This window comes from Wyeomyia smithii, chromosome 3, assembly GCF_029784165.1.
Source record: "Wyeomyia smithii strain HCP4-BCI-WySm-NY-G18 chromosome 3, ASM2978416v1, whole genome shotgun sequence".
NCBI classification, from domain to species: domain Eukaryota; kingdom Metazoa; phylum Arthropoda; class Insecta; order Diptera; family Culicidae; genus Wyeomyia; species Wyeomyia smithii.
In genome coordinates, this window is record NC_073696.1 from 119,326,633 (window position 1) to 119,353,579 (window position 26,947).

General features: G+C 36.7%; 1 protein-coding gene across 6 annotated transcripts; it reads left to right on the top strand.

Annotated features, from left to right (window-relative positions):
- LOC129728018 (carnitine O-palmitoyltransferase 1, liver isoform) lies at window positions 1-25,612 on the top strand. Of its 6 annotated transcripts, XM_055686373.1 has the most exons (14): window positions 1-109; window positions 190-352; window positions 18,375-18,633; window positions 19,975-20,111; window positions 20,166-20,322; window positions 20,391-20,510; window positions 20,571-21,407; window positions 21,468-21,493; window positions 21,957-22,019; window positions 22,467-22,532; window positions 23,589-23,727; window positions 23,790-24,038; window positions 24,100-24,459; window positions 24,513-25,612. In XM_055686373.1, exons 3-14 carry the CDS (start codon window positions 18,493-18,495, stop codon window positions 24,627-24,629), a joined length of 2,412 nt encoding a protein of 803 aa, XP_055542348.1. In that variant the 5' UTR covers window positions 1-109; window positions 190-352; window positions 18,375-18,492; the 3' UTR covers window positions 24,630-25,612. The 6 variants fall into 6 exon arrangements, with proteins under 6 accessions (XP_055542348.1, XP_055542347.1, XP_055542353.1 ...); XM_055686372.1 differs by having other exon boundaries at window positions 16-352; XM_055686374.1 differs by lacking the exons at window positions 1-109; window positions 190-352 and adding an exon at window positions 9,926-10,316.
- Window positions 25,613-26,947: the final 1,335 nt, after the last annotated feature.

The following is a 26,947-nucleotide window of genomic DNA, read 5'->3' on the forward strand; positions in this document are numbered from 1 at the left end:
TTGGATTTCTTTTTGAGGCTGTTCATCAGTCTCGGTCGAGCATTCACACCGTTTGGCATAGTGAAAGTTGTGTTTCTTCGTTGTGAACTTACGGTGCAGTTTGCAATCGGTGATATTTCGATTTGTATTGTTTGTCATCCAATGTAGAGAAATATTCTCGCTCTAATCGAATTAACTTCTATACCTCAGAGAATTGTGAAACTGACTTTCTTGTTTATTGAATTTTGTACTGAAAGTTACTGCAGCACATGAAATAATATTTTCTATAATTAGTTCGAGTGAAAATAGTGAATAGCAATCAGTGAATTGAACTGAATTCAAGCGATACTAACTAAATCAGCAACACGCAAAGGTAAGTCAGCTAACTGAATATAATTTTTCAACAAACGATGGTATTCTACATTCTCGATGATGAAATTAATTCATCGCGTTAATAAGAATAATCAACACGTTTAGCACTCTTCAAAAATTTTCTACTGACCTACTTTCAATCGATAGCTCAAAGTGAAGTTGGTACGTGCGATAGTATAGAGTAATCTGGCATGTATTCTTGCCATTCTTACAACTGCTTGAGTGATTTGTCAGTTACTTGATTTGATTTACAGATAGGCAGCGTAAAAATAAAAAAGTAGGTAATACCTATGACATTTTCAATTGATTAGATTTCTAGCAATAGCTTCAAAGTTAATCTGGAAAAGCCCCTCGCTAGTCTAGAATGCATATTTTATATTTAGAATGTTTGCAATTGCGCGAGTCTGTACCTATATATATACCATGTATACATATGTATGTGTGTAGATACCTTTGTGTGCATGTATACAGCAGTGTACGTGTGCATATACCAGTGGATTTGTGTATATACTAGTGTTTGTGTGTATGCTGTATGAGAGAATGTGTGGTGTGTGTTTATGTTCGCATGTATATATATGTCTACAAACTTGACATTTGATTCGTGTTTTGTTCTGTATTTCGTCCTACATCATATTTCAATGCTATCGCGTTTTAAACAGAGAGTAGGAATATATCTTCCTTTATGTTGGCCACCACGACATCGTATCTCTGCTGGAAATTCCGCCGGTTTTCCATCGAAGTTCTGGATTTTCTTATCATTTCACAAGCAATAGGATCATGTTCCATATGATAGTTTTACCTGATAAGACAATTCAATCGTTTGTCCTAGCAAATCTGCAACTGTCACAATTCACACCTGCTGCATATGCCAAATTGAGGTACGATTACAGCAGATCACACACATTCGAAAATTGAACGATTCGTAAACAATTAGAAGTTAAAAAATCAATAATTCAAAATATAATAATAATAATGCACATTACTTTGGAAAATAATCAATCTTTTCAAGAAAATTAGAAATTCAAATTACAAAGAAAACAGTCTATGTTTTGCAAAACCATTGAAACCCTAAAGTCCGTTTTTTCCGACTGGATGAAAACTTTGAAATTCGTGGTTTTTGGTTCAAATCGAAGAAAAAATTTTCACTTCTTTACTTCAGAGTGTTCTGAGTGCAGTGTAAATATAATCATCGAGCAAAGTTTCATAGCAATTATAAAATCGTAGTGTTTGGTAGCGGAATAACTCAAAATTATTTCTTATTCAGATAATTGATACTAATAAGATGCCAGATGTTTTTTTAACCCTATCCCTGCGGAGAGAAATCAGTTTTTACATTGAAAAATAACATTCCAACTCTTATTACTCAGCAACCGCATCAATTTGTTCTCTAACTGCTTAGGGGCCGTCCACATACCACGTGGACAGATTTTCAACGATTATTATGGCATCACCCGCGGGGAATGGGTTAAATTATGAGCTACCTATGTTCGTAGTTTCAACAGATTATTGAGAAACAATCAATCTTACAACTCGGACTGATGCAATTTAATTCAAAAACGATCATATTTTTCCAGGTGAAATAAACGTCTATTTGAAAACAGTAATGTAAAGCATAACTGTAGTCCGCGGCATTCGGGTCGAAACATTCTATTAGTCATAAAACTAGTGAAGAAAGAAAATTCATTACTGAAGTAAAGATAGTACTAACAATATACCCATTAGTAAAAGTGTTAAAACTGCTGTTAGTAGATAGGAAACACAATAAACCAACGTTGAAAAATAAAACAGGTTTCCAATGATAACACAGAAAAAAGTTTAATTAACCACTTTCAAGGTAGAATTGAAATGTGCATGTCCTTAAACTACTTGTTCTTACAAAACTCATTCAAAGTAGCCCTTTTTGAATCCTGTTAACATCTATTTGCGGTAATGCAGGAACGCCTTGAATCATCGGGTTAGGCTAGTTATCAAACAGAACCTAATGCAGGTCAACCTAGTTTGTAATTCAAATTGACACACGTTGTATTTAACTCATAATCAGCTACCATTAGGGGTCAGGAAGTTTGTTTACATTGTTACCCCATAAATCGTCCTGCTTTACCTGAATGGAAGTCATTGAAGTTCTCTTAAATTAAGAATGGTTTTTCGGTTTTGCAGAGAGCCTCATAGTCTCACCTAAAAACAAGTTTACTATTTAATTTGCGTCTATTAATATTTTTTCATTGTTAGATGTTTGTACTTATTCGCACAGTTTTTTAGTGGAGATTAGTAGAGCTATTGGATAATTGACAACAATTATTCCGCCGCGTAATTCGATATGTTGTAGCCCTGCCTACCCGAACAGTTGGTGTTTTTTTCGCAGCTCAAGGTCAAACTGAACGCAAATTTTAGTTTCCCAAATAGCGCACTAACGCTAATTTTCGGTACAATAGACAGCAGCTAAGCGGTAAACTTGGTTAAACCTTTACTTAATACGCTACATGTGACTGGCCGCGCATGTATTTCAGTTATGTGCGACCTCCAAAAATTTCCTACCACTCTCCACCACACAATGAAGACTTTGCGGCTGTACGGAAGGTTGAATCCGAATGCGCCTTCCAACTCGAAGAGACAGTAGAGCAACGTACGTTTTCGATACATTTTGGACGTCGTATCATCAAAACTTGACGTTTTATTATTGTTTGTTTGTTATGTAATATTTCAAATTATGTGTTGTGTCCACGGTTCCCTGTGGTCTGTGGTAAACGTGCCTTTGAAGGGCTCTTGCAAAGGTAGTAGCATGTTGTGGTGCCGCCAGTCAACTAGAAAAACTGGTTTTCTTAGCTTTCATGCATTCACAAAGGGTTTGAATCTTTTAAAGGCATACAATTGCTTCTGTACAAGGTTAGCACATGATTACGTCTGTCGATTGGGCATCTCAAATTACTTATTATCTGCAATATTCTAAACAAAAAGTAGAAAATGTCACCAAGGGTCTCAGACACGGCTTTTACAAAGATTCGAAAATATATGTTTAAATAATCAACAGAAGTTTTGAATGAATCTGCATAGCATTTGAAGATTTACCCCAACTGCCCAAAAGGAGACTTGATAAAAAATTAACACAGATTTAGTTTTACTTAAGAAGTTATATACTTTTTGCTCGAGAAAAAAGAGCAAAGTTTGGATTTTTTTAAGCGTGTAGCACGTTTTTATTGCATAAAAGTAGTAACTTTCTGAAAGTTTTGTTAATCACCAACAACAAAAAAACACGTTTGTTCATTAGAAACACCAATTATTTGTGGAGTAATGGCTGTATCCCCAAAACGCTGTTTTTGCAAAGTTTTGCTGTGTTTACGACAAGACTCAACAGATCAAACTCATATTATTTCATTAGTTTAGAAGTGTGTCGGGTATCATTTTCATAAGTATTTTGTTTTCAATGCAAACGGGAACATTTTTCCCGAAAGTAAATGTGAGCGCTAAAACTTGCATAAAAATTTTTATTCGACAGAGTTAAACTTCGTGTATCAAAAAAACGATCGTTCAACGACCGGGGAATTTAATAATGAATAGTTAAAAAAAGATGAAGAAAATAGGTTCAGTAGGTTAACCGCAATCGTAAACACGGCAAAGTCATTTTTTGAGAAACACTATTCCGTAATAAACGCGGCCGTTACGATCCGCGCTTCAAATCGCTCTAACTTTCTCCTTATTGCTCAGATCTTTATAAAAATTTGTGAAAATGATCTCAAGAAGTTGTACTTAAAGAAAAGGCAATTTTTTCGATTCTTTGAAAACTTAAAAGGTATATAATCCGTTAACGACGGATCAAGCACATTAATCAAAGCACCAAACACAACTCCTTCCGCCATAGATCTAACAGAAAGAACTCGTGGTCTTTGAACCAACTTGTTCAACTAAAAAATTGTGAAAATCATAGTTTGGGGAAGTAATGTCCGCGAAAAAACCGCAAGTCATTCTCTCTGTACTATTAAAAAATCAAACTAAAAAATAATTAAATTCAGATTTTAAATTTAGTTTTCGCCTAGCGATTCCTAATCCAAATTTATATTTATATATCCAAATTAATATTTATATATTAATATATTAATTTGGATATATTTATATATTATTTTTTTAGTATTTCTTTTAAATAGCACAAAACGAATAATGACTTTCGTTTTTTCGCGGACATGATTATGATTACCGCCCCAAACTATGATTTTCAGAATTTGTAGTTGAGCTGGTAGGTTCAAAACCCAAGAGATGCCTCTGTTAGTATGAGTGTGAATGGTAGTTAGGTGAGTTGAAATCGTTCAAAATCTGTCCACGTGGTATGTGGATGGCCCCTAAGGGTAAATTGAATGTTGTTTCTGTCGAAATGTATTTATTTATAATATACACAGTCATGTGATTTGTAACGCCTTCTTAAGTAGGTAGCCTTACAATGATTTATGAAGATTGTGATTATTTTTTTTTTTTGAATTTAAAGAAAAATACCGAAAATACCGGTTTTTCGGTATTAAAAAAAAATATCGGTTTTACCGGTTTTTGTTTTACCGGTAAACCACCCTAGTAAAATGTCAGCAACATGTCGATTTTGCCCCAATTCCCCTACAATACTAAAATTGATTTGACTCGACGTTAAATTATCTTATTTGAAATCTTTTTATGTAATATCAATAGTGTAAGCGATACTCAAAGATACAATAACAATTTGTCTTCAATGGATTCTCCCCCTCTTGCGGGGAGGGGGTCGCATTTGATTTTATCGAAGATGCGATGATTCTGTCTTATAGCTGAAGCAGGATTTTTATGCTTCGACCGGTCCTGGTCAAAAATGCAACCCCCTCCCCTCAAAAAGACAAGGATCATGTAAAGACAAATTGTTATTGTATCTTCGAGTATCGCTTACACTCTTAATATCACAATAGACAGATTTTAAATAAGTTAATCTAACGTCGAGAAAAACCTATTTTAATAATGTAGGAAAATTGGGGCACACTTGACATGTTACTGACATTTTACGTGAATCAGACACCTACCAATCGATTCTTGAAACTATTTTACTCAATATAATATCACTTTTAGATATTAGCGCATTACCATTAACGCTCAGACATACTCGATATTACTTTGCTTTGTGAAATATACTAAAACTATGCCAAAACCGGTTTCGTAGAATCACCGTTTTGAGCTCAGTTTTTATCTGATTTAGGATCTGTTTTTTTAAGATGGGTGAGAAGATACTAACATGTTCACAAACTAAGAGAATTTTGAAATTTGGCTTTCAAACAAAATGGCGTCGAAAAAACATCAAAAACTTCCGATTTCTCAAATATTCAAAATGGCGGCATTGTTGCCCCATAAGTTGAAATACGTTCAAACTCGGGGAAACACACAGCACAAAAAATATATATAGAAACCAAGGCAGAAAAAAAGTCAATTTTTGTTGCACTGTGTTATTACAGATTTATATGTTATCTTCGATATTTTGGAGAATGGAATGATACCATTTCCCCAGATCTCTTCGGTCCAAAATTTTCCAGTTTTTAGCTCTCATTGTCCAGTATTGAGCAGTAAGAATGAATCTATTTTTGCCAACTTTTTAAAACGCCTAACTACCTAAAAATTGATATCAACAGTTTCGGCTTCTTGTTTCCTTATAACCCCCTATACTTATTAAGCCTAAGTTAGGTTCGCAAGGACAAATCAAAACACCAAAACAAAAATCGTGTACACGTGCCCAGCTAATTTATACGTAATTATGCAGTATAAAATGATTATACCTACAGTATTCTCCAATCAGTGAGCGCCAGATAAGATCAGCCAAAGCTATAACTTATTCCGGCTAGTGTTGATAACAATGCATGGTTCAGTTTGATGTCATAGTACAACAGGAACCCTTATCATCACCATGGTTTATACTGGTAATACGTCATACTATCTAGGATTGTTCACAGCACAGATGGGTTTAACTGGTTGAGTCAATATTCTGGTCATGGTGAATGGGTAGAGTCTGTTTTATTACTATTGTTCATTAGTTTCACTCAAACCAACTGTAGGTTAATAGCAATTATATTACTTTTTAAATCGGAATAATACTAATTACACCGAACTCTGTACCGTCCAGGCTATCATAGATTACGGATAGTATTCATTTGATTTTAATTAAAAAATCGTTACTAAGCAAGTGTACTTTGAACCGGTTTTTGTCCCTATATGTATTATTATAAGTACAGAGGAACCTACATGATCATAACTAGACGCACGTATATCGTGATTTTTTTAACAAAACAGATAAATTATTTATTAATCCATCAGTTGCATATACAAATCCATGGTATTTACTTCCTCTTACACATGCGAAACTACATTCGAGTTTCTTAGTAATCTACAATAAGATGCATGTATGTGTGTTTCACTCAAAAATATTATCAGTTAGGGGTAAATACTCTTTTTGCTATTCGGAGCCTTCTTTTTTTATTAACAGATTAGGATGCGTCAGAAATAACGACAAGCTACGGGCCTCTTATCTCAATGAAGTTTGTACCCGGTGTAATTCCTTTGGATTTAACTCCGTCTTATCCGTGTAGGTATTGACGTCAATCTGTTTTCGATAGAAACCGGAAATTTGTGCGCAGTGTATCTTTTTCTAATAGATAATGGTATAGGGCTGAACATGAACAGAAACTAGGGTACCGATCAATTGAAATAAATTTCAAACCAAAATATTTTCGGGTTTTGTGTAATCCTAAATAATTTGGGAAGGATTCCTATTTACTAACACAATAATTTAAAAATATAAAAATGTAGAAAAATAGCATAAAGCAAAAAACTAAAACATAGTATACTTAATACTTAATTACACATCGACAACTATCGGTGACATTGTAAAAAACGCTTCTCAAACTTTTTCTTGCAGGCAGACTTTTGTACAAACTTAAAATGCTATCAGAAAAACATGTTGCATTTTACTGTTACAATAAAAAATATTTATTCAACATAACAATGGGGACGCATGGTCCTAATTTAAATAATGCAAAGTAGTTTTGGTACATACTTTTTTTGCTAAATGAATTGTATATCGACAAAAAGAAAAAACATCTAAAATATCTGGTTAAACAAAATTTCAATCCAAACCAATGTTTGAATGCGCGTAATACGTACCTACATCATTCATTTCGTTCGCGTTACCAAAACATTTGCTGACAGCTTTCCTATAGCAAGAGATTGAACTGTTTGAGTTCTCTACGCTCATGATTGTATAACGATTGTAGCGGGTTGAAACTGGTTTGTTCTTTCCGAAAAAAAAAACATAAGAGCATCATTCTGTACAATGAACGTTCCTTCTAACCAGCAATGCCAGCTTTTCAGATGCTCCCGACCAAATGGCGCTTTTGTACGATTTATTCAAACTTTCTGATTATCTTCAAATAAATTATCTGACTTTCTTGAAACACGTCGGATCTATCTAGACAACTAACTTGACCGGATCCGGTAACCAATAAAACAGTCATCACCTACTCGCTCGTGAAATTTTCAGTTTTTTTGGCAATGCTGCTCTGCAGACGTAGGTCCCGGATTCTCAAAACACGCTCTATCTGGTAATGCCAAACGCCACTCTGACAATGCATAAAAATGCGCAACCGGCTGTTTTTGTTGTTTGCTTTCATGGTGCAAGTGTGCCGCGACGCTTCTCGTGGAAACAAGTTGGCCGCCTGGACTTTGGACCGGCTCAATTTACGTCATTCCACCGCACCGACCGCAACCGTTCACCACGGGACTCCATGTACTTGAATTTTGCTACACTCGGACGAACACAATGATGAAGTGGATGTGTGATAAAAATAGTTCATCCCAAGCAAGGGTATCCTCGCCAATTTAGTGCAGTAGGCTGGAAACACGGTTCATGTGTTTGGGACAAACTGTCAGTGATGTTATCTAAATGTTGTTATTTTGCCCGAAAAGTATCTACTGTGCATGTGTCCTGTTTTACCCTAGTTGATGCAAAATGTCCTGTCATCTACCCTAATAATTGTGAGATTGTCCGTACAGATGATTGCCGAGTGCAGTGAAGTTTACGTTGCAATTCACAGTAAATGTTCGTCATGTGTTCGTCTTTGATTGTTACAGTTTTATTGGTTTAATTTCTGATAGCAAATAATGGTATCAAAAAGTGTGCAATCTTGTCATTACAGAGAGTCATTAAAGCAAATTCTTTTCACGTTATTTGTTTCCAATGAAGAACATCACATTGTGTCACGTTTAATAATTTGTACATTTGAGTAATTAACAATTATTTTTTTTTTAAATACAAAAAGCAAGCATTTCCAAAGAAAATGAGTAAAAAGTTCATCTCCCAGATGGTCTCGAGGTACGATGCTGGCCTAATAAGCCAGTCATCGTAGGTTCGAGTCTCGGTTCGAGAGAGACTGTCAGCAGGATCGTAGCGCTAGCCCCGCAAATGCCCTGTACACTAAACAGTTGGCTGCGAAGTCTGTGTATAACAAACAGAAGGTCAAGTTCCGAATCGGAATGTAGCACCAAGGCTTTACTCTTTAAGTAAAAAGTTCTCAGTTCTTTTTTTCGAATAAAAAAGTTGCTTTAAAGTAGATGAATCTTCAATAAACAGCTGATCTGGTCAATGATCTCTTTGTGTCCGAATTTTTGTTTTCAATGAATTTTGGGTATGACTGGCACTGGTTGAGTTTCACCTTAAAATGGAAATATATTTTATCATATCACGCCCGACCTGATAATAAATTGTTTTTTTTTTTTTTTAAATTGTAATTAAGGAATTATACTAACTTAACATCGAAGATTGTTTCGATTAAAATACATTCTTAGCGCTAGTTCACTGCGCTTGTAGAATACGATGTTGTTTAACGCCGTTCTGAACTCAGTAATGAAACATGAAGCCTCCGACCCTACACTCATTCAAATACGCATATTGCTTACCACTGGAATGTAGATATTTGTGCAAATGAAAAAACAATTCTCACAACAGAAACAGACAAAATTAGAGGAAGTAGCGAGTAATACTAGTTGCTTTCATGTCAACTCAATACAATGGAAGGTAAAAATTGAGTAACATCCTATGCAGTTATCACAACTGCTCATATTTCAATTTGTCGCTGCTATGGATGAAACTATAACAGCTCCTACTATAAATATTTTCATACACACATCTATCTCGAATTTTTTTTTTTAAGGATGTAGCGTCACGATTCGTACATGGTAGTTTCTGCGAAAAATTCAACTCATTGAGAGTCTCTCCTGTCGTTTCTACCTTTAATTATGAGCAGTTCTGCACGTTTGCATGGCACTGAGTTTTTAATGATAAGATTCTATGTTTCTTGCTCATGTCGCAAATATTTACCGCGAGACAGTTGGTCTTGCGTTGAATGACAAAAAATAATGGACAAAAATAATGGAAGAACGAATTAACGGTTGCGATACAAATAATTGTAAGTTTTTCCTGAACGAAAACAATCAATGGCAACAAAAATGAATAGATTGTAGTTTTCCATAAGCTTAAATGCACAGACGAGACGGAAGGCTGTGCTCAACCAGTTGCTTGATCATGAATTCAACTGACAACAGCACGTTTGTGTGCTCATCGTCTTAGTCTAGTGTGACAGTCGGGGCAGTGCGGTTGCGTTTTCTCTATATCTCTGCCGGAAAAGAACCAGCAAGTTGCGCGCAAAGTATAGTGAGAATAATTCCCACTTTATTTTTGTTTGGCACTATTGCGGTTCAGCATCTCGTGCTGTTGAAACGATCATTTTATTCGGAGTTCACTACCTACATGTACTGTGTGTTTGCATGTGTGGATTTTTACCGCGTGAGACTCTCGCAGCAGCTAGAAAAAAATTCACTTCATTGCAAAAGCTCAACAAATAGTTCTTCGGTGGTCAACTACTGCGGCAGTGATTGTGTAATCATTTGTTTTGGAATTGCCTTGAATAGTGTTCTGAAGTGTAAGTTCCACCGACAGGTGCAAAGTTCTTCCTGGCCGTGAAGTGTATTGAAACGAAACGTAAATTCGAAACGGAAAACAATTGGAAATCGAATGGCCTTGTGTGGCCTTTTACTTCTGACTGGTATGAAGGTTTTCCTAGTGGTCGTTCGCTGACCATTATCCGTTGACTTCCAAGAGCTTGGAGTAGAAATGTCTAGCATAGGGTGGTTTACCGGTAAAACCAAAACCGGTAAAACCGGCAAAACCGATACTTTTTCCAATACCGAAATACCGGTATTGAAGAGGCGAAAAAACCGGTATTTCCGGTATTTTTCTTAAAATTAAAAAATCTATTGTCACAATATTCATAAATCATTGTAAGGTTAACGAATGTTACCCACTTAGGTCGGTCACATGACGGTGTATATAAAAATATACATTTAGACAAAGGCAACATTGAATTTTAATTAACTCTAACCAATTTATCAATTTTGTTCCTTCTTGTTTGTTCTGCTTGGATTCAGATGATGTATTTGTGTGTATCGATTATAAGTTGAAAAACTTCATATCAATAAAGCAAGACATTTATTTTTTTAGTAGAACAGCTAATCTCTTTACACACTCATACTTACAGAGGCAACCCGTGGATTTCGAACCTACCAGTTCAACCACAAATTCTGAGAAAACGTATATCATTATTCGTTTTGTGCTATTTAAAAGTAAAACTGGATTAGGGACTTATTTTTTGTTTAGCGTCTCCGTGTGCATTGCACAGGTTGCACCTGATTATGAACATGTTGTTCTTGCTACAAAGCGTTTACAGGATGAAAAAATCAATAAAGTATTTCGTCCTAAAAATTAATGCTCCTTATTTTTGAGAAAGTCAAATTTAAATAGCTGTAGCATGGTCAATGCTTCGTCGCCCAAACCGCAGCGAGTTTTATTAGCGCTAATTCTAGCTCAGAAAAATGCTTTCTCAGGTTCAACTGAATTTGGAAGAACTGTTTAAAGAGCATCAAACAGAAAAAAGAAGTACCGTAAACTGGGGTGACTTTGATCACCGGGGTGACTTTGATCACTATACCTCTTTTTTGAAAGTGTGGTAAAAAAGCGCTCGTAGTGCTTGTGATTTGTCGTAATCCTCACTGATTGTGTGGATATATGTTCGAATTGCTACTATTCATGCATTTCCTGCTATTTAAAGAGTGTTTTCATGCTAAAATATTAATTGAAAATAAAGTGTATTTTTGGCGATTTTTGTTGCATACAAACAATCGGTTAGGCAGATTCAAAACAACAAGTTGCAATACGTAAAGTTTTTTTATTTTGTTCCCAGATTAGTTCCTAAGATGGACAAATATTATAACAATACAATTTATTGTTAATTTTTGCAAGTTTTTCCATGAAGGCAATGTTGAGTCCCAATATTCTCCACAGTGTATTACATATTTCTTCTTAACAAAAACCCAAAACGTGAAATAACATGCGAATTTTGACAATTTCATAAGTCATATTCCTCGTGGACTAGTTTTTAATGATTTTAGACCACCCTTCTCTCTCAGTGAATAATCATTCATATATATTATAAAAATTTTGTATGAATCTTGGAAATTCGCCATTATAAACTATTCACGTAGAATGTGAATGGCCCCCAAATTGCTTTCCATATTTATAAACCCGTTTAAGTCGTTTTAGGCTGTTCAATTTAGTGAAAGTAGCAGAGTGTTACTCCAAGTTCATCAAAACAATGAAGAGATCAAAGTCACCCCGGAATGATGATTGGTGTAAAATTATTAGAGCATATTTGAAAACAGCAAAATTGTTGCTAAACTTTTGAAGTAGTGACTGAATCTTTTTCAATGCATGCCAGTACTTATTTTAAAAATATCAAAGAATATTGTTTTCAGTATATTTTGAAAATATTTGAGATACAACCAAAAAAGTGATCAAAGTCACCCCAGTTTACGGTATTTACCTTCGATTCCTTCGGATTCGTAAAATGTAAATTCTTGCCTGATCGTCTTTTCATTTTCTTCTTCATTCATTTACTCTTCTCAACAGTTTCAATAATTGTTCCTCTAAGAATTTCAAATTTATTCATTAATTTAAAACTAAGTTTTGCGATGTGAAAGAAATATGAGTTTCAAAATTATGTTCTTCGTTATCATATCACTGGATTCATTCATTAAAGTTTTCTAAACACTATTATATTTATCCAGTGTTGTATCTGGATCGTATAACATCACAAGAGATCAAAACAAGTGGTCCAAATCTTACAGAAAAAAAACTGGGTCGTAATGAAGCATAGGTATTCATAAATGCAAAAACATAATTATGCAGCGACACGCCCCTTAAAACGACTTAAAACGCTAGGCAAAAAATAAATTTCAAATCTAAATTTCTGTATATATTTAATTATTTTTCAGTTTTATTTTCAAATAGAACAGAGATAATGACTTGCGTTTTTCCGCGGACATGATTGTCATTATTTCCCTAAACTATGATTTTCAGAATTTTGTAGTTGAACTAGTAGGTTTAAAGACCACGAGTCGCCCCTGGTTTGTATTTGTCAGAAAAAAAATATACCGGTTTTTATTTTTATGAATACCGAAATACCGGTTTTTCGAAAAGTCGGTAATACCGACCACCCTAGTCTAGCATCAAGAGGTTTTGCTCTTGTCGCAGTTGGTTAATAAAGAGGAAGACTAAATGAATTTTCATGGTGCAAATGATGTGATGAACATGCAACGAAATCCGACTTACAGTCGATCACTCTACAATTGACTCGTTTATCCGAAGCGGCGTTTCAAAATCAGATGTGTCAATCGAATGAACCTGTTTTGTGGCTATATCGAAACCCATTTTATGTGTTGAGCAAGGTTGACCACCTTCTCACTGAGTGCAGTTGTGTGCAACAATTAAGCGATGCGCTTTCACGCTAGGGTTTTGCATGCGATACCTAGAGTAGGAAGTTTAACCTTATGACATGGAATTACTAGGAAATGCTGCCATTAAGGAAATAGGAACTTTTTCAGGCAATTTTGAGTGAAACAAAGTGTATCGAGTCTCTCTTACATATTTTCTAATGGGCAAGCTTACAAACTGGTTTTACAGTTAACCTATGACATTATCAATTGTTGCTTTTATGTGTTGTTCGCGTTAAGTGGCATACATTCAGAATAGCAAATGACTATTTACATTTCCGTGTATGAATGAGTAGCAGTACGAATACAATTAATGCAACAATAAATCAATCAAACGAATGCTGCGTGTGAGAAACCTCAATATACTACTGTTTTTGAATGATTTTTGTAAGTTAAATCGCAAATAATGCTTTCGACCTCCCCCCTTTCTGCCTTGATGGAATAGCATAATTGTTTATTTGGAGCCCATGTCCAAAATAATACATTTAAAAAAAGTTTTCTTCATGTTTCGATCATTAAGTTAAAATTCTACTTTGGTTTTATTCCAAATTAAATTAATAAATCATAATCAGTCTAATAGCATTCGAGTCCAAACAGAGAAACGATTTCTAATATCTACAGGGTAGCCGTGTCAAATAAACCAAACTCAAACCTAAAAAATCTACAGGGTCGTTGCACTGATGCTACAATATCGTCTCAAACACTAAGAATCGACCGCGAAGTGTGACTCAAAAGAAGAGCAAAGTTCCAATTTAAAAAAATGTAGTGCCAAGGTTTTCGTATGTGTTCGATTTAGGTACCGGCTTCTGCAGTAAACTCAAAACAAATATTTTTTGCATTCATAGGCAACAGTTTTCTCTTGTGTGTGAATGAATACATCATATCGGGGCCTCTCGTTCGCTCCAATCACAAAGTAGACTTAAGTTAGGGGTAGCGTGAAGTGTTTACAACTAGAACAGTAAACAAAAACCTGTTGAGTCAAGGTCGTCGTTGTACGATTCAAGCAAAACACAGTCTAATTGCGAATCGGACGTAGGTCTGGTGTAAAGCCCACAAACCACCGATAGTCGGTGTGTTCGTTTGCAGCCGTCATCGGTGCTCGCGTTGAAGCCTTGTGCGAAAATATTTCATGAGTGGCCTTTGCCGTGAAAGCGGTGCTCGCGTATGTCAAGCATAGTTTTTATATGTGTAGAAGTGGCTTTATTAAAACCATACCTCGAAGATCAAGGTCGTTGCAAGCGCGTTTTGGAAAATTGTTCCTATGTGCGCGTTTGGATTTCCGTCTTGGGGATATTGATATCATTTATCTAGTCTATATGTACGAGGTCGATGCTTCTTGATTGGCAAGCTACATTCCGGTATTGGAACTTGACCCTCTGTTTTATTATGCATAGATATATAGACAGAGAGGTTTCATGACAACACTTAGGGAACGAAGATAATCCCGAGTAAGAATTTCCAGGCTACCTATAACTCGGTGACGGGATCGTGAGAGGAATCGTTTCTGCGAGACAGGCGGAATCTGTTCAAATCGCATATGGAAACCCTCTCATTGATTTCTCAAAAATCCAAAAGAATCGTAAGAGGAATCATTTCTGCGATACGAAGAAGAAGAAGAAAGAATCTGTTCGAATCGCATAAGGAATCTGAATGTAGAAATCTTCAAGAATCTAAATGTAGCAATCTTTAAAATTCTTTTTGAAAAAATGAATCGGATTCGCATACACGCATCCCTAATTGACACACAGAGAATCTCAGTGACTCGGCGACCGAACCGTAAGATAAATCGTTTCTGCGATACGAAATATTTTTACACGGTTTTTAACGAGCGTTTTTTTTATAAACGATGTTTCGAATGAACGCGAACTTTTTATGTGGATTTTCGAATCAATCATGTTTCTCTCACGCAGAATTTTGAATTTCCGCGATTTTAACGCAGTTTTGAATTACGCAATTTCATTCTACGCGAATTTTTTATGAAAATTATGAATTATTGAATTTTTACAAGGTACGTTTCCTCCGTGTAAAAAAAAAACCGACTGCATAGCATAACACAAAGAAAAACGTGTCGTATTGTGTTTATTTTTTTCCAGATGAAGTTGAAGAATGTAACCAACATCATAACAAACATTATACACATTACAAGAGATAGAGTGGTAAACTAACTTCCTTTTCTAGATCAAATTGTGTTTCTGAGAAGACGGTGGATCTGATTGGGGAAATAAAGATTTTAACTTAATCATCTCTTTTTCAGAGTGTTCTACTTGCAAATTTAATCCTGTAACGTGTTATTCTGCTCTAGAAATATACAAAACCTATGTCTGAACCCAAACCTATGCGTCCATCAAGCCAAAGTTGCTTTAAAAGCCAAATTTAAATTGCTTAGAATGCGAATAAAACATCTCTGAATATGCGAACAGAATTACAAATTTCAACAACTGTAGTGGATAGACGGATAGACTGTTTGACCTGACTGACGTCCCGGTTAGAATAAACTCATATGTCTGTTCGTAGCACCGATAGGTTTCGCATATATTCCCTAGGATTCTTGAATGAGAATCGTGTTATGAAAATTCTTCGGATACGAAACCTCTCACTTTAACCGTTTTGCGCTCGACGGGGTACTCGGGTACTCAAAAATTGAAAAACTTTTATCTTTTGCAATTTTAAGCCGATTTCGATAGCTTCAGCACTAAAAGATTTAGTAATTTATCTACCTTCAAATTAGCTCACAGCTTAGTTTAAAGTGCCTCAAAGAGTTAAAACAAAGCTTATGCAAAATGATTTTTAATTATCCCCCAAAAAAAATTGAAAGTACCTCTGTGAACGAGAGGATAAAAAGATTATATCTTATTCCGTTCAAAATTCTTGAAGGTTTCAACAGATCTAAAAAACCTTTTTTTTTCAATGTATCTCAAATCAACGACTTCATGAAATAACCGGGTCTCCTACAAAAGGCAGAATCACAAAGAGAACGAATGACAGAATCACAAAATGGCAGATCCGATTTTGGTTATATATTTTACTAACATTGTGTCATCTGTTTAGCCTTTAATAACACACACACTCGCGGCCTTTCGCCGACTCTATTGCCCAAGTGTATGTTGTTCTTACTCGCTACCGCTCGTTCGGACTTAACTAAGGGGAAGAAAAGCTGTTTGGATAATCCTAGATATCCAGTATCAGTCGTTTGTTTGTTTGCGAGAGGCCGCCGCTTCCGTCGGCGGGTCAGCGGCCGGCTCGGACTACGGAAACCACGGTGGCTTTGTGCCGCCTCGGTTCCTTGCCCTCGATTATCCGTCTACGCCGCATGAATTGTTTTATGTTAACTATACCCAACAAGCCGTTGAGACTAGTGTAAGTTATACCTAACATCGAAAAATTACTCTCCGCGCGTTTGTGCGTTCCGGATTAGGCTTGATTTGCACCTCCCGTCAAAACTGATCATTGCTTCAACCAGTTATTAAGTCTGGTTACCTAATAATAATAAATAATAATTGTGTAATAGCAGTTTTGGTACCGTGACCAGGATTCGCACCAATTTGCCATCACGCACTTGGCTATCGTGAGTCATGTTTTGCTTCCAGTGATTCTGCCTTTCGTGTCCTTCAAAATTTTGCCTTTCATATTTCCGCCTTCTGAAATATTTTGCCTTGTGTGTACGGTCATAGAATTCTGCCTTTCATGATTCTGCCTTCTTGCCACCCAAATAACCGTAGAATATTTCTCATTTTACAAACCGGAAGTCGCCATCTTGGAATTCAAATTAAAGACGGGTCGTTTTTCGGGCTCTGGACGTCATCCCGGTTCCGAAAATACCTTTATTATGTGCTATTTGACCTTGTTTTATACCAGAAGTTCCAGTAAAATCTGTTCCGAAAGGAACATTTCGAGGGCATATCACTCAAACCATACAAATGGCCTTTGGAGGTAATTTTATAAACTTTGAACCAATTACATATTGTGAGATTCTTTTTTGATACTCATAAAATTCCGGAGTTTTGGAACATATTCCGGAAAACCGAATTTCTGGGAGAGGGAGAATTCTTGCAGTTATTAAATCTTTTGGCGTTAAAACTATCGAGATCGGATGCAAATTGCAAAAGATGCGAGAACTTAAACTAGTGGATATCCGGATACCCCGTCGAGCACATAATGAATGAAGTGAAAGATTTTGTATCCGAAGATTTATCATGACACGATACTCTTTCAAGAATCCTAGTCCCATAGACATGGCATTCCTGAGGATTTTTTCTTAAACGGCACAAAAAAATATTAAATTGTAAAGTACTTAGAAGAAGGCATATACTAGTCAAATTGGCGCAAAATCCCACATATGAAAAATTGCAGCTCATAGCAATTTTTCTAACATGTCAGCCGACGCGACGTCAGCAGCAAAAATAATGTTTCCCGGAAGTCGAACAAGCCGTTTGTTTACAGTTGAAAACGAAGCAAAGCAGCAGTGGATATTATTAATATTCATATGACAAACTCAAATTGTAACTGTACTGTATTCTAAACAAAATACTCATTCTTGAATTAGTTTGCGCCCTCTGAAGTGTGATGTCGTAGCGGTTACAAGTATGGCCTACACTACACCGTTTTAATTTCTATTAAGTAATGGCTCATTAGTCAAAAATCACATAAATGCTTAGTGAATGGTCAGCTCATTCTTTGTGGGCATCAAAAATGCCTGTGGAGGTTGTATACGATTTACTGTTTACTGTAAGATTACATTGTTTTGTAATCAAAGAACAAAATGTCACTGCTTCTGCCTGAAAACACAATTTGGATTAAAATTAGTTCGAATGAAATTCAACATGCAAAGGCAGCTAACAAGCAAATCGCAATCAGCAACAAATTTATTCGTCATTATCTTTCTATGCAAACGCATTTCGTGTCCACACGAGTATACACCTTTTTATCTGTGAACTCCAACATTCAAATCCATGAACCAAGGTCAATGAATTCTCTTCCTACAAAAAACCAAACCTAATTGCACACATGATATCTTATCAGCGAGCGCCATATTCCAAATTTTCCGCAACGCTGAATCAATCATTACCTTGCAATACCGGTCGCGGTGGAATTTAACACATTATATCTGCCGACAGCGTCAATACAAGTTCATCAGTGATATTGTTCTCTTTCAGAGTTCGAACCAAATAAATACCAGTTCATACCGGCCAAGACCTGACCTCATCGCAGCAGCAGCAGCCGCAGCAGTGCATTCGGGCAGTTTGATAAACCGTTTGCTGCAGACAACCCGCCATGGCTGAAGCCCATTCAGCCGTTGCGTTCTCGTTTTCCATCACTCACGAAGGATGGCACCTGAACTACGATCGAGAAGTGCTCAACCTTGTCTGGCAGTCCGGCGTTAGATCATGGAAAAAACGATTGGCACGATTCAGGGTAAGTACAGACTGTAACTATTTAATAACTATTTAGTTTGTGTCTTGAAGCCCTGTTTTACCAGCGCAACGCTTGATACTTGTTTCGAAATATGTTTGGCATGAATAGTAAAATGTATGATCAAATTAATAGAGCAAGCACATCGATATAATAGACTCGGTGGTTTTTGTCATAAAAATTCCTCGGACATATCAGATCGGTTCAAAGTTTTCTTAGTTCGACGTGAAGCTTAACCCTCTAGTGCCCAGTGCTGCTTTCAGACGGTCTTCAGTTAAACCTCTCAAAAGCTTCAACCAATACTTAAAAAATGTTTATAAAGTTGCATAGTTATTTTTTTGAAGTCCGTCTGAAAGTTATCTTGGGCACTAGAGGGTTAAAATGGCTTTTAAAGTGTAACATTTCCCAAAACATGCTGTCTAGCTTCAAGTTTTAATTAGCGTTTGTGATTATAATTTAAAGATGACTGTTGCTGCAACTATTGTTTTTAGCTGTAATTTAGTCTTCGTTTGGAGTTCATCTAAAGATGTGGAAGCCCAAGAGCCGGAACTCGATTTAACGTATTTAATGGGATTTTTGTGAAATGTTAAAATTCCAATAGAGACGTGCATACAAATTTTCGATATGCGAAGATTTTCTGAAGCGTGACGATATTATTTTTCTATCCCATGAGGCACGCGAGTGAAACAAAATGTAGTTTGCAAGTTTGAAAACACCAACAGCGGACATAAATGCTGTTGAATACCGTATGAAAACAAATGTCAGCTGAGTGTAGCTTCGTTTATCTATTCGGTTTTTAGCAAACATAAATGCGACTCTAGGTACTCAACATTTGTGAAATGTCAATATTATTCTACATTCATGCAAAATTCCATTTTTAAAAAGAATACAATACATAAATTTAATGCTCATAGGAAAATCTTATGTTAACGCTACCATACAAAGCCTTTAAAGAAACAATATATGAGAGGAGCATGGTCATCAAAATCGCCTACATACTTTGAATATGAAGAAAGCTCCAAACCGTGACGAAAGGCAGACTACGACAGCTAAAAACCAAGCACGGAAATGTCGACCAACCACAATTTAAAGTACTGATACTTCACTAGAGGCAAGTTTCATGTACCAGAAACCACTGGAAACCGAGAAACATATGAATGTTCGAGCAAAAGAATCGTGTTAGAGCGGAGCATGAAAGTATTTTTCGTCATAATTGGACAGAAGTATTAGAGAGAATGTTTTGAAATCCTGCTTGTTATCTACTATTTCTGAAGTTTCTTACCGGTCTTACGATTTTTTTTTATACTTAATAAATTACTTAATAAATATTTACTTTTTCCCCAGACCGGAGTTCGCAATGGAGTGTACCCAGCACATCTACAGAGCCTGTGGCTAGTCATAGCCGTCGCATTAGCACTACATTTCACGCAGCGCCAGGTTCCATTTAACCTAGTCAATAAGTTTTTAGCAATTTTACCAGGGTAAGATCGGTTAAAAAATGGGCCAAACATTTCGATCATATTTAACTCTTTCAGGGACACGGTGAACTATCAGGTGGCAGCATGTGGCCTAGCTGGACTTTTCTTTTGGCTGTGTATATGCTACACTATGCGCTACTCATTGAAGCTGTTACTGATGTACAAAGGGTGGATGTACGAAAAACGAGCACCGGGTAGTAAGGTTTCCTTGCCGGTATGGTGCTCGCTACTAGCGTTTACAACTAAAGCATATTACTGACGATAAATAATTTCTATTTATAGACGAGACTGTGGGCAGTATTTGTCAAAGTATTAGCAACCTGGAACAAACCAGGCCTATATAGCTTCCAAGGTTCTCTTCCACGTCTGCCATTACCAAGTGTGGAAAATACTATGAGTAGGGTATGATTGTCAAGAATATTTTTGAATATGTAATTACTAATAACAAACGTTAATTGACAGTATCTGCGGTCGGTGCGTCCCTTGCTGGATGACGATAATTATTCGCGCATGGAAAGACTAGCCAAGGAATTCCAGAATGGTATTGCCACAAAACTACAGCGTTATTTGTTGCTGAAGAGTTGGTGGTCAACTAATTATGTATCAGATTGGTGGGAAGAATACGTCTACCTACGTAGCCGCGGTGCTCTGATGGTCAACAGTAATTTTTATGGAATGGATGCAATTTTTACCCAACCTACCACCGTTAGAAGTGCACGTGCAGCTAGTGTAATCAACATGCTGCTTCAGTTCCGTAGAATCGTCGAGCGGCAAGAGCTAGAACCAATTCTAGTGCAAGGTTTGGTTCCGCTGTGTTCGTGGCAATATGAGCGTATCTTCAACACGGTGCGCATACCAGGAATTGAAACTGATAAAATTGTTCACTATCAGGACTCGAATCATATTGTTGTACTGTTCCGAGGATGCTACTATAAAGTCGTTATCTACCATAATGGACGTATTTTGCGTCCGTGTGAGATTCAGATTCAAATCGAAGAAATCTTACATAGCAGTGATAAGCCACAAGTTGGTGAAGAGTTACTAGCATCACTAACAGCCGGCGATCGGACCAAATGGGCAAAAATCCGTGAATCGGTATTTGCAAAGGGTGTTAATAAAACTTCCTTGCATTTAATTGAAAGTTCCGCTTTCTTGCTGTCACTGGATGAAACCCCCTTTGAATTTGATATGGCACATCCAGAGAAACTCAACCAATTTGGAAGGAATTTACTTCACGGCAAAGGCCATGATCGGTGGTTCGATAAGAGTTTCACTGTATGCATCGGAAGCAATGCAAGGGTGGGTTCGAATAAACAAAGTATAGAATAACGCATTATTGATTAAAATTTTAATTTGCAGGTTGGATTTAATGCTGAACATACTTGGTAAGTGTTTTTTGTTTTTAATTTCAGTTGACCTCCCATTTGCATAACACTTGTTCAAAACTTATTTACTACAATTTTTGAATTTAGTTTCAATAATTGAAAATTGAAACGGTGGATTTTAAGAATATTTTAAATCTACATGCATTAATATAATTATCTTGCAAAAAGAAAATACAAAATAAATTTTGAACAATACGTTATTATCGCAGTTTCCAGAACTCAGTTCACTTTATATATACCATTCAAGCATTGTACGACAAGCAGTATTACAAATATGTTCTCAGTATTCCGCAGTAACCTTATGGAATGGTTGACATTTCATTTCAATAATGTATTTTTCATTTGTATCTGTTTCCCGATCCAATTCGACGTCTCCATATTTTTTCGTCGTCCATTCGGTACTCTATTATCTCATAAACCTACCCCAACACAAACCAAACCATGTCAAAACAATTGTTCTCAGGGCGGACGCAGCAGTGATGTCACACATCTGGGAAATGTTGATCATGGAAGAAACTCATCCGCGGTAATTACAGTGCTTCTCGATACAATGAAAATAACGAGTCATTTTTGAGATAATGTAGTTGTAAATATATAGTAGATGCGCTTCGGTTCGGTCTAAGTTTGCCGTTTTAGTTGGAGCGTTAGAGCTTTGACATATCAGTATAAATTTGATTGGATCCATGTGTTTATAGTTATATGCAGTGGTGCTGGTAGATATGCTGTAAACTTGCCCAATTTGTTTGGTTACACATTATTTTGCTGATTATTGATTTCTTCATCTTTCGACCCATGCACACTCATAAATTATCCACATTTTTTGCCTTTTGTCAATCATCGACCAACGCATTTATGGTTCGAGTCTGCCTCTTACTATTGTAATTAATGTATTACTGTAATTGTGTAATTTTATTTCCTTTCAAAATTATCACGAAACGAAACTAAATGAAATCACATAATGATTTGCATTTAGGGCTGACGCACCTGTGTTGGCGCACGTGTGGGAGAACATAGTAGCGGAGGAGGCGTTGCATAAACGGTAATGGTTTTATTAAATGCTTTTTATTGCTATAGGAACACAAATAACTGCAGATTGATCACTAACCCAGGGATCTAAAAATACAACTAACAATTGGTAACTGTTAGCTGATCCATGTTTGTCGATTTGTCATTGCAGATACTGCTTTGTATTGAAATAGTTACTAAAAACTAGTTTAGATTCTATTTTCAAAACAAAACTTAAATTAGCCTTTCAATTGGATACCGTCGAAAGTGCTCGGCAGTTACAACGACCGATTCGCAAACGACCAATTGTCTTCAAAAGTCTACAACAGGACTAAACAACTATTGCAAATCGATGTAAAACAGCGTTCTGTTAAATCGGGGCAGGGTCTTCTATTAGTATTTTTTTTTGGAAATTTGTACCTTTTGCGCAATGGCTTGCTGGATATTGACGCACCTTTTTTCTCGGAGAAAATGCATCAGCATTTTTAATATTTACAAACCTAATGTTTATGAATTCCAAAACACCTTGTGTGAAAGACTAAGCCAAACTTGATACAGTATATCAAGATCACACGGCATGGAATGTATCTAGTAACATCAACTGTAAAACACTTAACTACTTACTGCTGAGATGAAGTCATCGTGGTAATTCAGAATCCAGGCTAATGATCAATTCTATAAGTTACCACGAAAGCAAAATGTAGGGAGACCTGACAAAAAAAACACCTAAAGTCACATGTCATGGTGAATAACAGTGAAAATAAAAAGAATATTCTCACTAGTGGTATTAAAGTGAGCGATAATTGCGAAAACTTGTTCGCCTTTCATATTAGTCCATTAAGCATGTGTTAATCATTTAAGCACGGTTTTATTAGGTTTACCTATATAAAATATTTATGAAGAGCACAATTAGTAACAACACTAACCACCTGAATCTAAATTAACTAAGTAGCTCGAGTGTGTTATAGCTTACTAGTGCATGCCAGTAATATGTCCCAAAATTTTAAAACATTTGAAAATATATTTGCTCAAAGGATTAGTTCAAAGTACAGTATTTCAACATTCCGTTCTCTCAACCGTGACGATATAGATATGACGAAAATGGAAACACACTCGGTATTCCTGAGTTTGAGCCACCGAAGCCAAAACGGCTGGCATTTGATTTGGACAACAGTGTAGCGCTGGACGCTATCCAAGAGGCACATCTGGCTGCTCAGCAATTGCTGAATGTAGGTTTATTGCTTTGAAAATTTCGTGGCGTGTAAAAACGGTTATGCTATCTTTCCTTCAGGATGTCGATCTGAGAATTTTTGTTCATGATGCTTATGGCAAGGGATTGATGAAAAAGTTTCGCTTGTCACCCGATGCTTTCCTTCAGATGGCCCTTCAATTGGCCTACTATCGTGATGCTGGCAAGTTTTCACTAACCTACGAAGCATCGATGACTCGGCTGTTCCGCGAAGGACGTACCGAAACGGTGCGACCCTGTACGATAGAATCGGCTGCCTGGGTGAAGTCTATGGAAGATCCTACTTGCAGTGTAAATTTTTTAATATGATACTCGCTGAAGTGCGAACAAATAAAATATTATCGTTTTCTAGGTCCAAGAACGTGTTAAACTTTTGAACGATGCTTGTGATCGTCACCAGCTGGGTTACCAGGATGCAATGTGCGGCAAAGGCATCGATCGTCACCTGTTCTGCCTGTATGTGGTATCGAAGTATCTTGAGCTGGACTCGCCTTTCCTGAAGGAAGTACTCAGTGAGCCTTGGCGGCTGTCTACTAGTCAAACTCCACATGGTCAGACCGCCAAATTGGATCTGAAAAAACACCCCAACTGTATTAGCGCGGGTGGAGGCTTCGGTCCTGTCGCGGATGACGGTTACGGCGTTTCGTACATCGTTGCTGGCGAGGACCTTATATTCTTCCACATCTCGTCAAAAAAATCCTGCGGGACAACGGTATGTCTTTTCGCGATTCGAAAACAAAATTCATTACAATTAAATTCTTTCAGAGTTCAGAACGATTTGCACAGCAGATCGCTCGGGCGCTAGCGGACCTGAAACATCTGTTTGAACAATACAAAAGGCAACAGCAGAAGAACGTTTCCAATGGGACAGCAGTGAACTAGAGACTTAGCGATAGTTTTGTGAAAGTTAAAGATAGAGGACAGTGTGCATTGATGCATGAGCGGATCCAGAACTGAATCAACACTCATACAAACAAAACATATCCACCGTTATTGCATACGGCAGCAAAATAATGCTCTTCACTTTGTCCAAACATTTCTGCTGTTTACTATATTATTTGTTATAGCTATTATTTTAGGCAGTTATTCGGAAATAATTTAGATACCTTTTAGGTGTTACAAATAGTAAATGATGTGGATATTAGCATTAGCCTTTTTGGCGGAATGATAAAATTAATTCTAATTAAAGTGTATGTATTATAAAACAATATTTTGAAGCTTTTGACACAGTTCCAAATCTTAACCTCGTTTGATAGATGCAACGAAAGTCAAGAAGCCTGTTTTGCAATAAGACTGCTGTAAAAAAATGGCTCAATCACACAAACTATCAAAAGAAGGCAATCGATTTCTATTTGTAGAATCTTTTCAAGGTGCATTAGTGCTAGTGATAATAACAACCATTAGCGAAAATATTTTGGTGATTTAATTTTGTCTTGTTGTTTTTTACAATTTTAGTGAACCAACGAATAAACTTCTTATTCTTTCTTAAATTATTATTATCAGTAATGTAAAGTGCATAATGTGAACTTACTTCGTACCAAAAAATATATCAAATTTGAACAGTGTTTGGTATCCTCAGGGGAAAAAGTTACACTGCGAGAAAAATCGGGCTTCACATTTTATTTAGCTTTGCAAATCGTGTTCTACAATTGAGGCAAATATCAATGCAATTTATAAAAAAAAATAAATCTAACAAACTGTTTTATAGAGTAACCGATTTTTAAGTCCCAAGGGAATGATTATCTAGCAGATTATATTTTTGTCAATGTAGCCGATGATGAATTGCAAGTCAATAATCACTTGAACGGTGGTAATGTAAAATTGATTCAATAAAGTATCCAGTAGAAATTTTGTTTTTATGTTAATTATTGTAAAATCAATGACTTCCTCTTAAACCAGTAGTAGAGACTTTTTGCCCCCTTAATAATTTTCACAACGAAACAATTGATCTTTACTAACCTTACCTTTCCAGCCATCTTGCACGCTGCGCCCCTCTACTTCGTGTGCCGGCAGGGTTGCTGAAGAGAAGTGATTTCACAGAGTTGTCAGCCGGCATCCTTACGACTTGACCGGCTCACCGCAACCTATTGACTTTCGCGAGGTGTGCAATTGGGTTCTCTTCAAATAGCGCTGCAGCTGGTGGTTCATGCGCCGTCGCACCTTCAGCACCATTCGAGAACTCCAAGGGCGTTAAGGTCCTCCGCGAGAAGCGTTGATTTCTGGATTCCGTAAAACATTACCGGTCTTATTATGGTTTTGTACAGCGTCAACTTTGTGCGTCGTCCCACTCGACTCAATCGAAGTGTCTTCCGAAGTGAAAAGTACGCACGATTTTCAGCATGGATGCGTCTCTGTATCTCTTTGCTGGTGTTATTGTCGGTGGTCACCCTAAATACATCGCCGTCTACAGAGACTTGAGTTGGAAGCCTGATGTTGTTCTCCTTGGAGCCTCGTGCAAGTATTTCGTTTCGACGCATTTATTCGCAGTCCGATTCGTCGGCTTTCAGTCGGCCATAAATTTCCTCCGCCGTCGTGATGTCACGTGTTATGATGTCAAAGTCATCCGCGAAGCCCAGAAGCTGAACAGACCTTGTGAAAATCGTGCCCCTCCTGTTGATGCCCGACCTGCGGATCACACCCTAAAGGGCGATGTTAAACAGGAAAGTCCATCATTTTGTCTTAATCCCCGAAACACGCACGTAGCACATCACTTGCGCCTTGGTGACCTTGATCAGTCGAGTCATCTCATCCGAAAATCTGCTGTCGTGCATAATCTGCCATAGCTGTTCTCGATCGACTGTATCATAAGCCGCCGTGAAGTCGATGAAGATGTGATGGCACATACTCGTGACATTTCTGTAGGATCTGTCGGATCCTGAAGATTTGGTTCGTGGTGGCACAGGCTCCCATGAAGTCCGCTTGGTACTGCTCACGAACCTCCAAAAAGTGGAACTTAATTCCATAGCGCCTTTCACCTTCATCCTAGCTTAAAAGTGTTTTCGAAACAATTGTTTGCATGAATGACCCACATGATCGCAAATTGTCAAAAAATATGAAGTTTACTATACTAAAAATAAAAAAAAATAACTTTTTTTGTGTTGAGAGTGAGAAGAATAGTTTATTTAGCAAAATTGTAGAAAACTCAAAAATATGAAACTTTGTTGAACAAATGAAAATCCTATCTTTTTTCGTTACAAAGT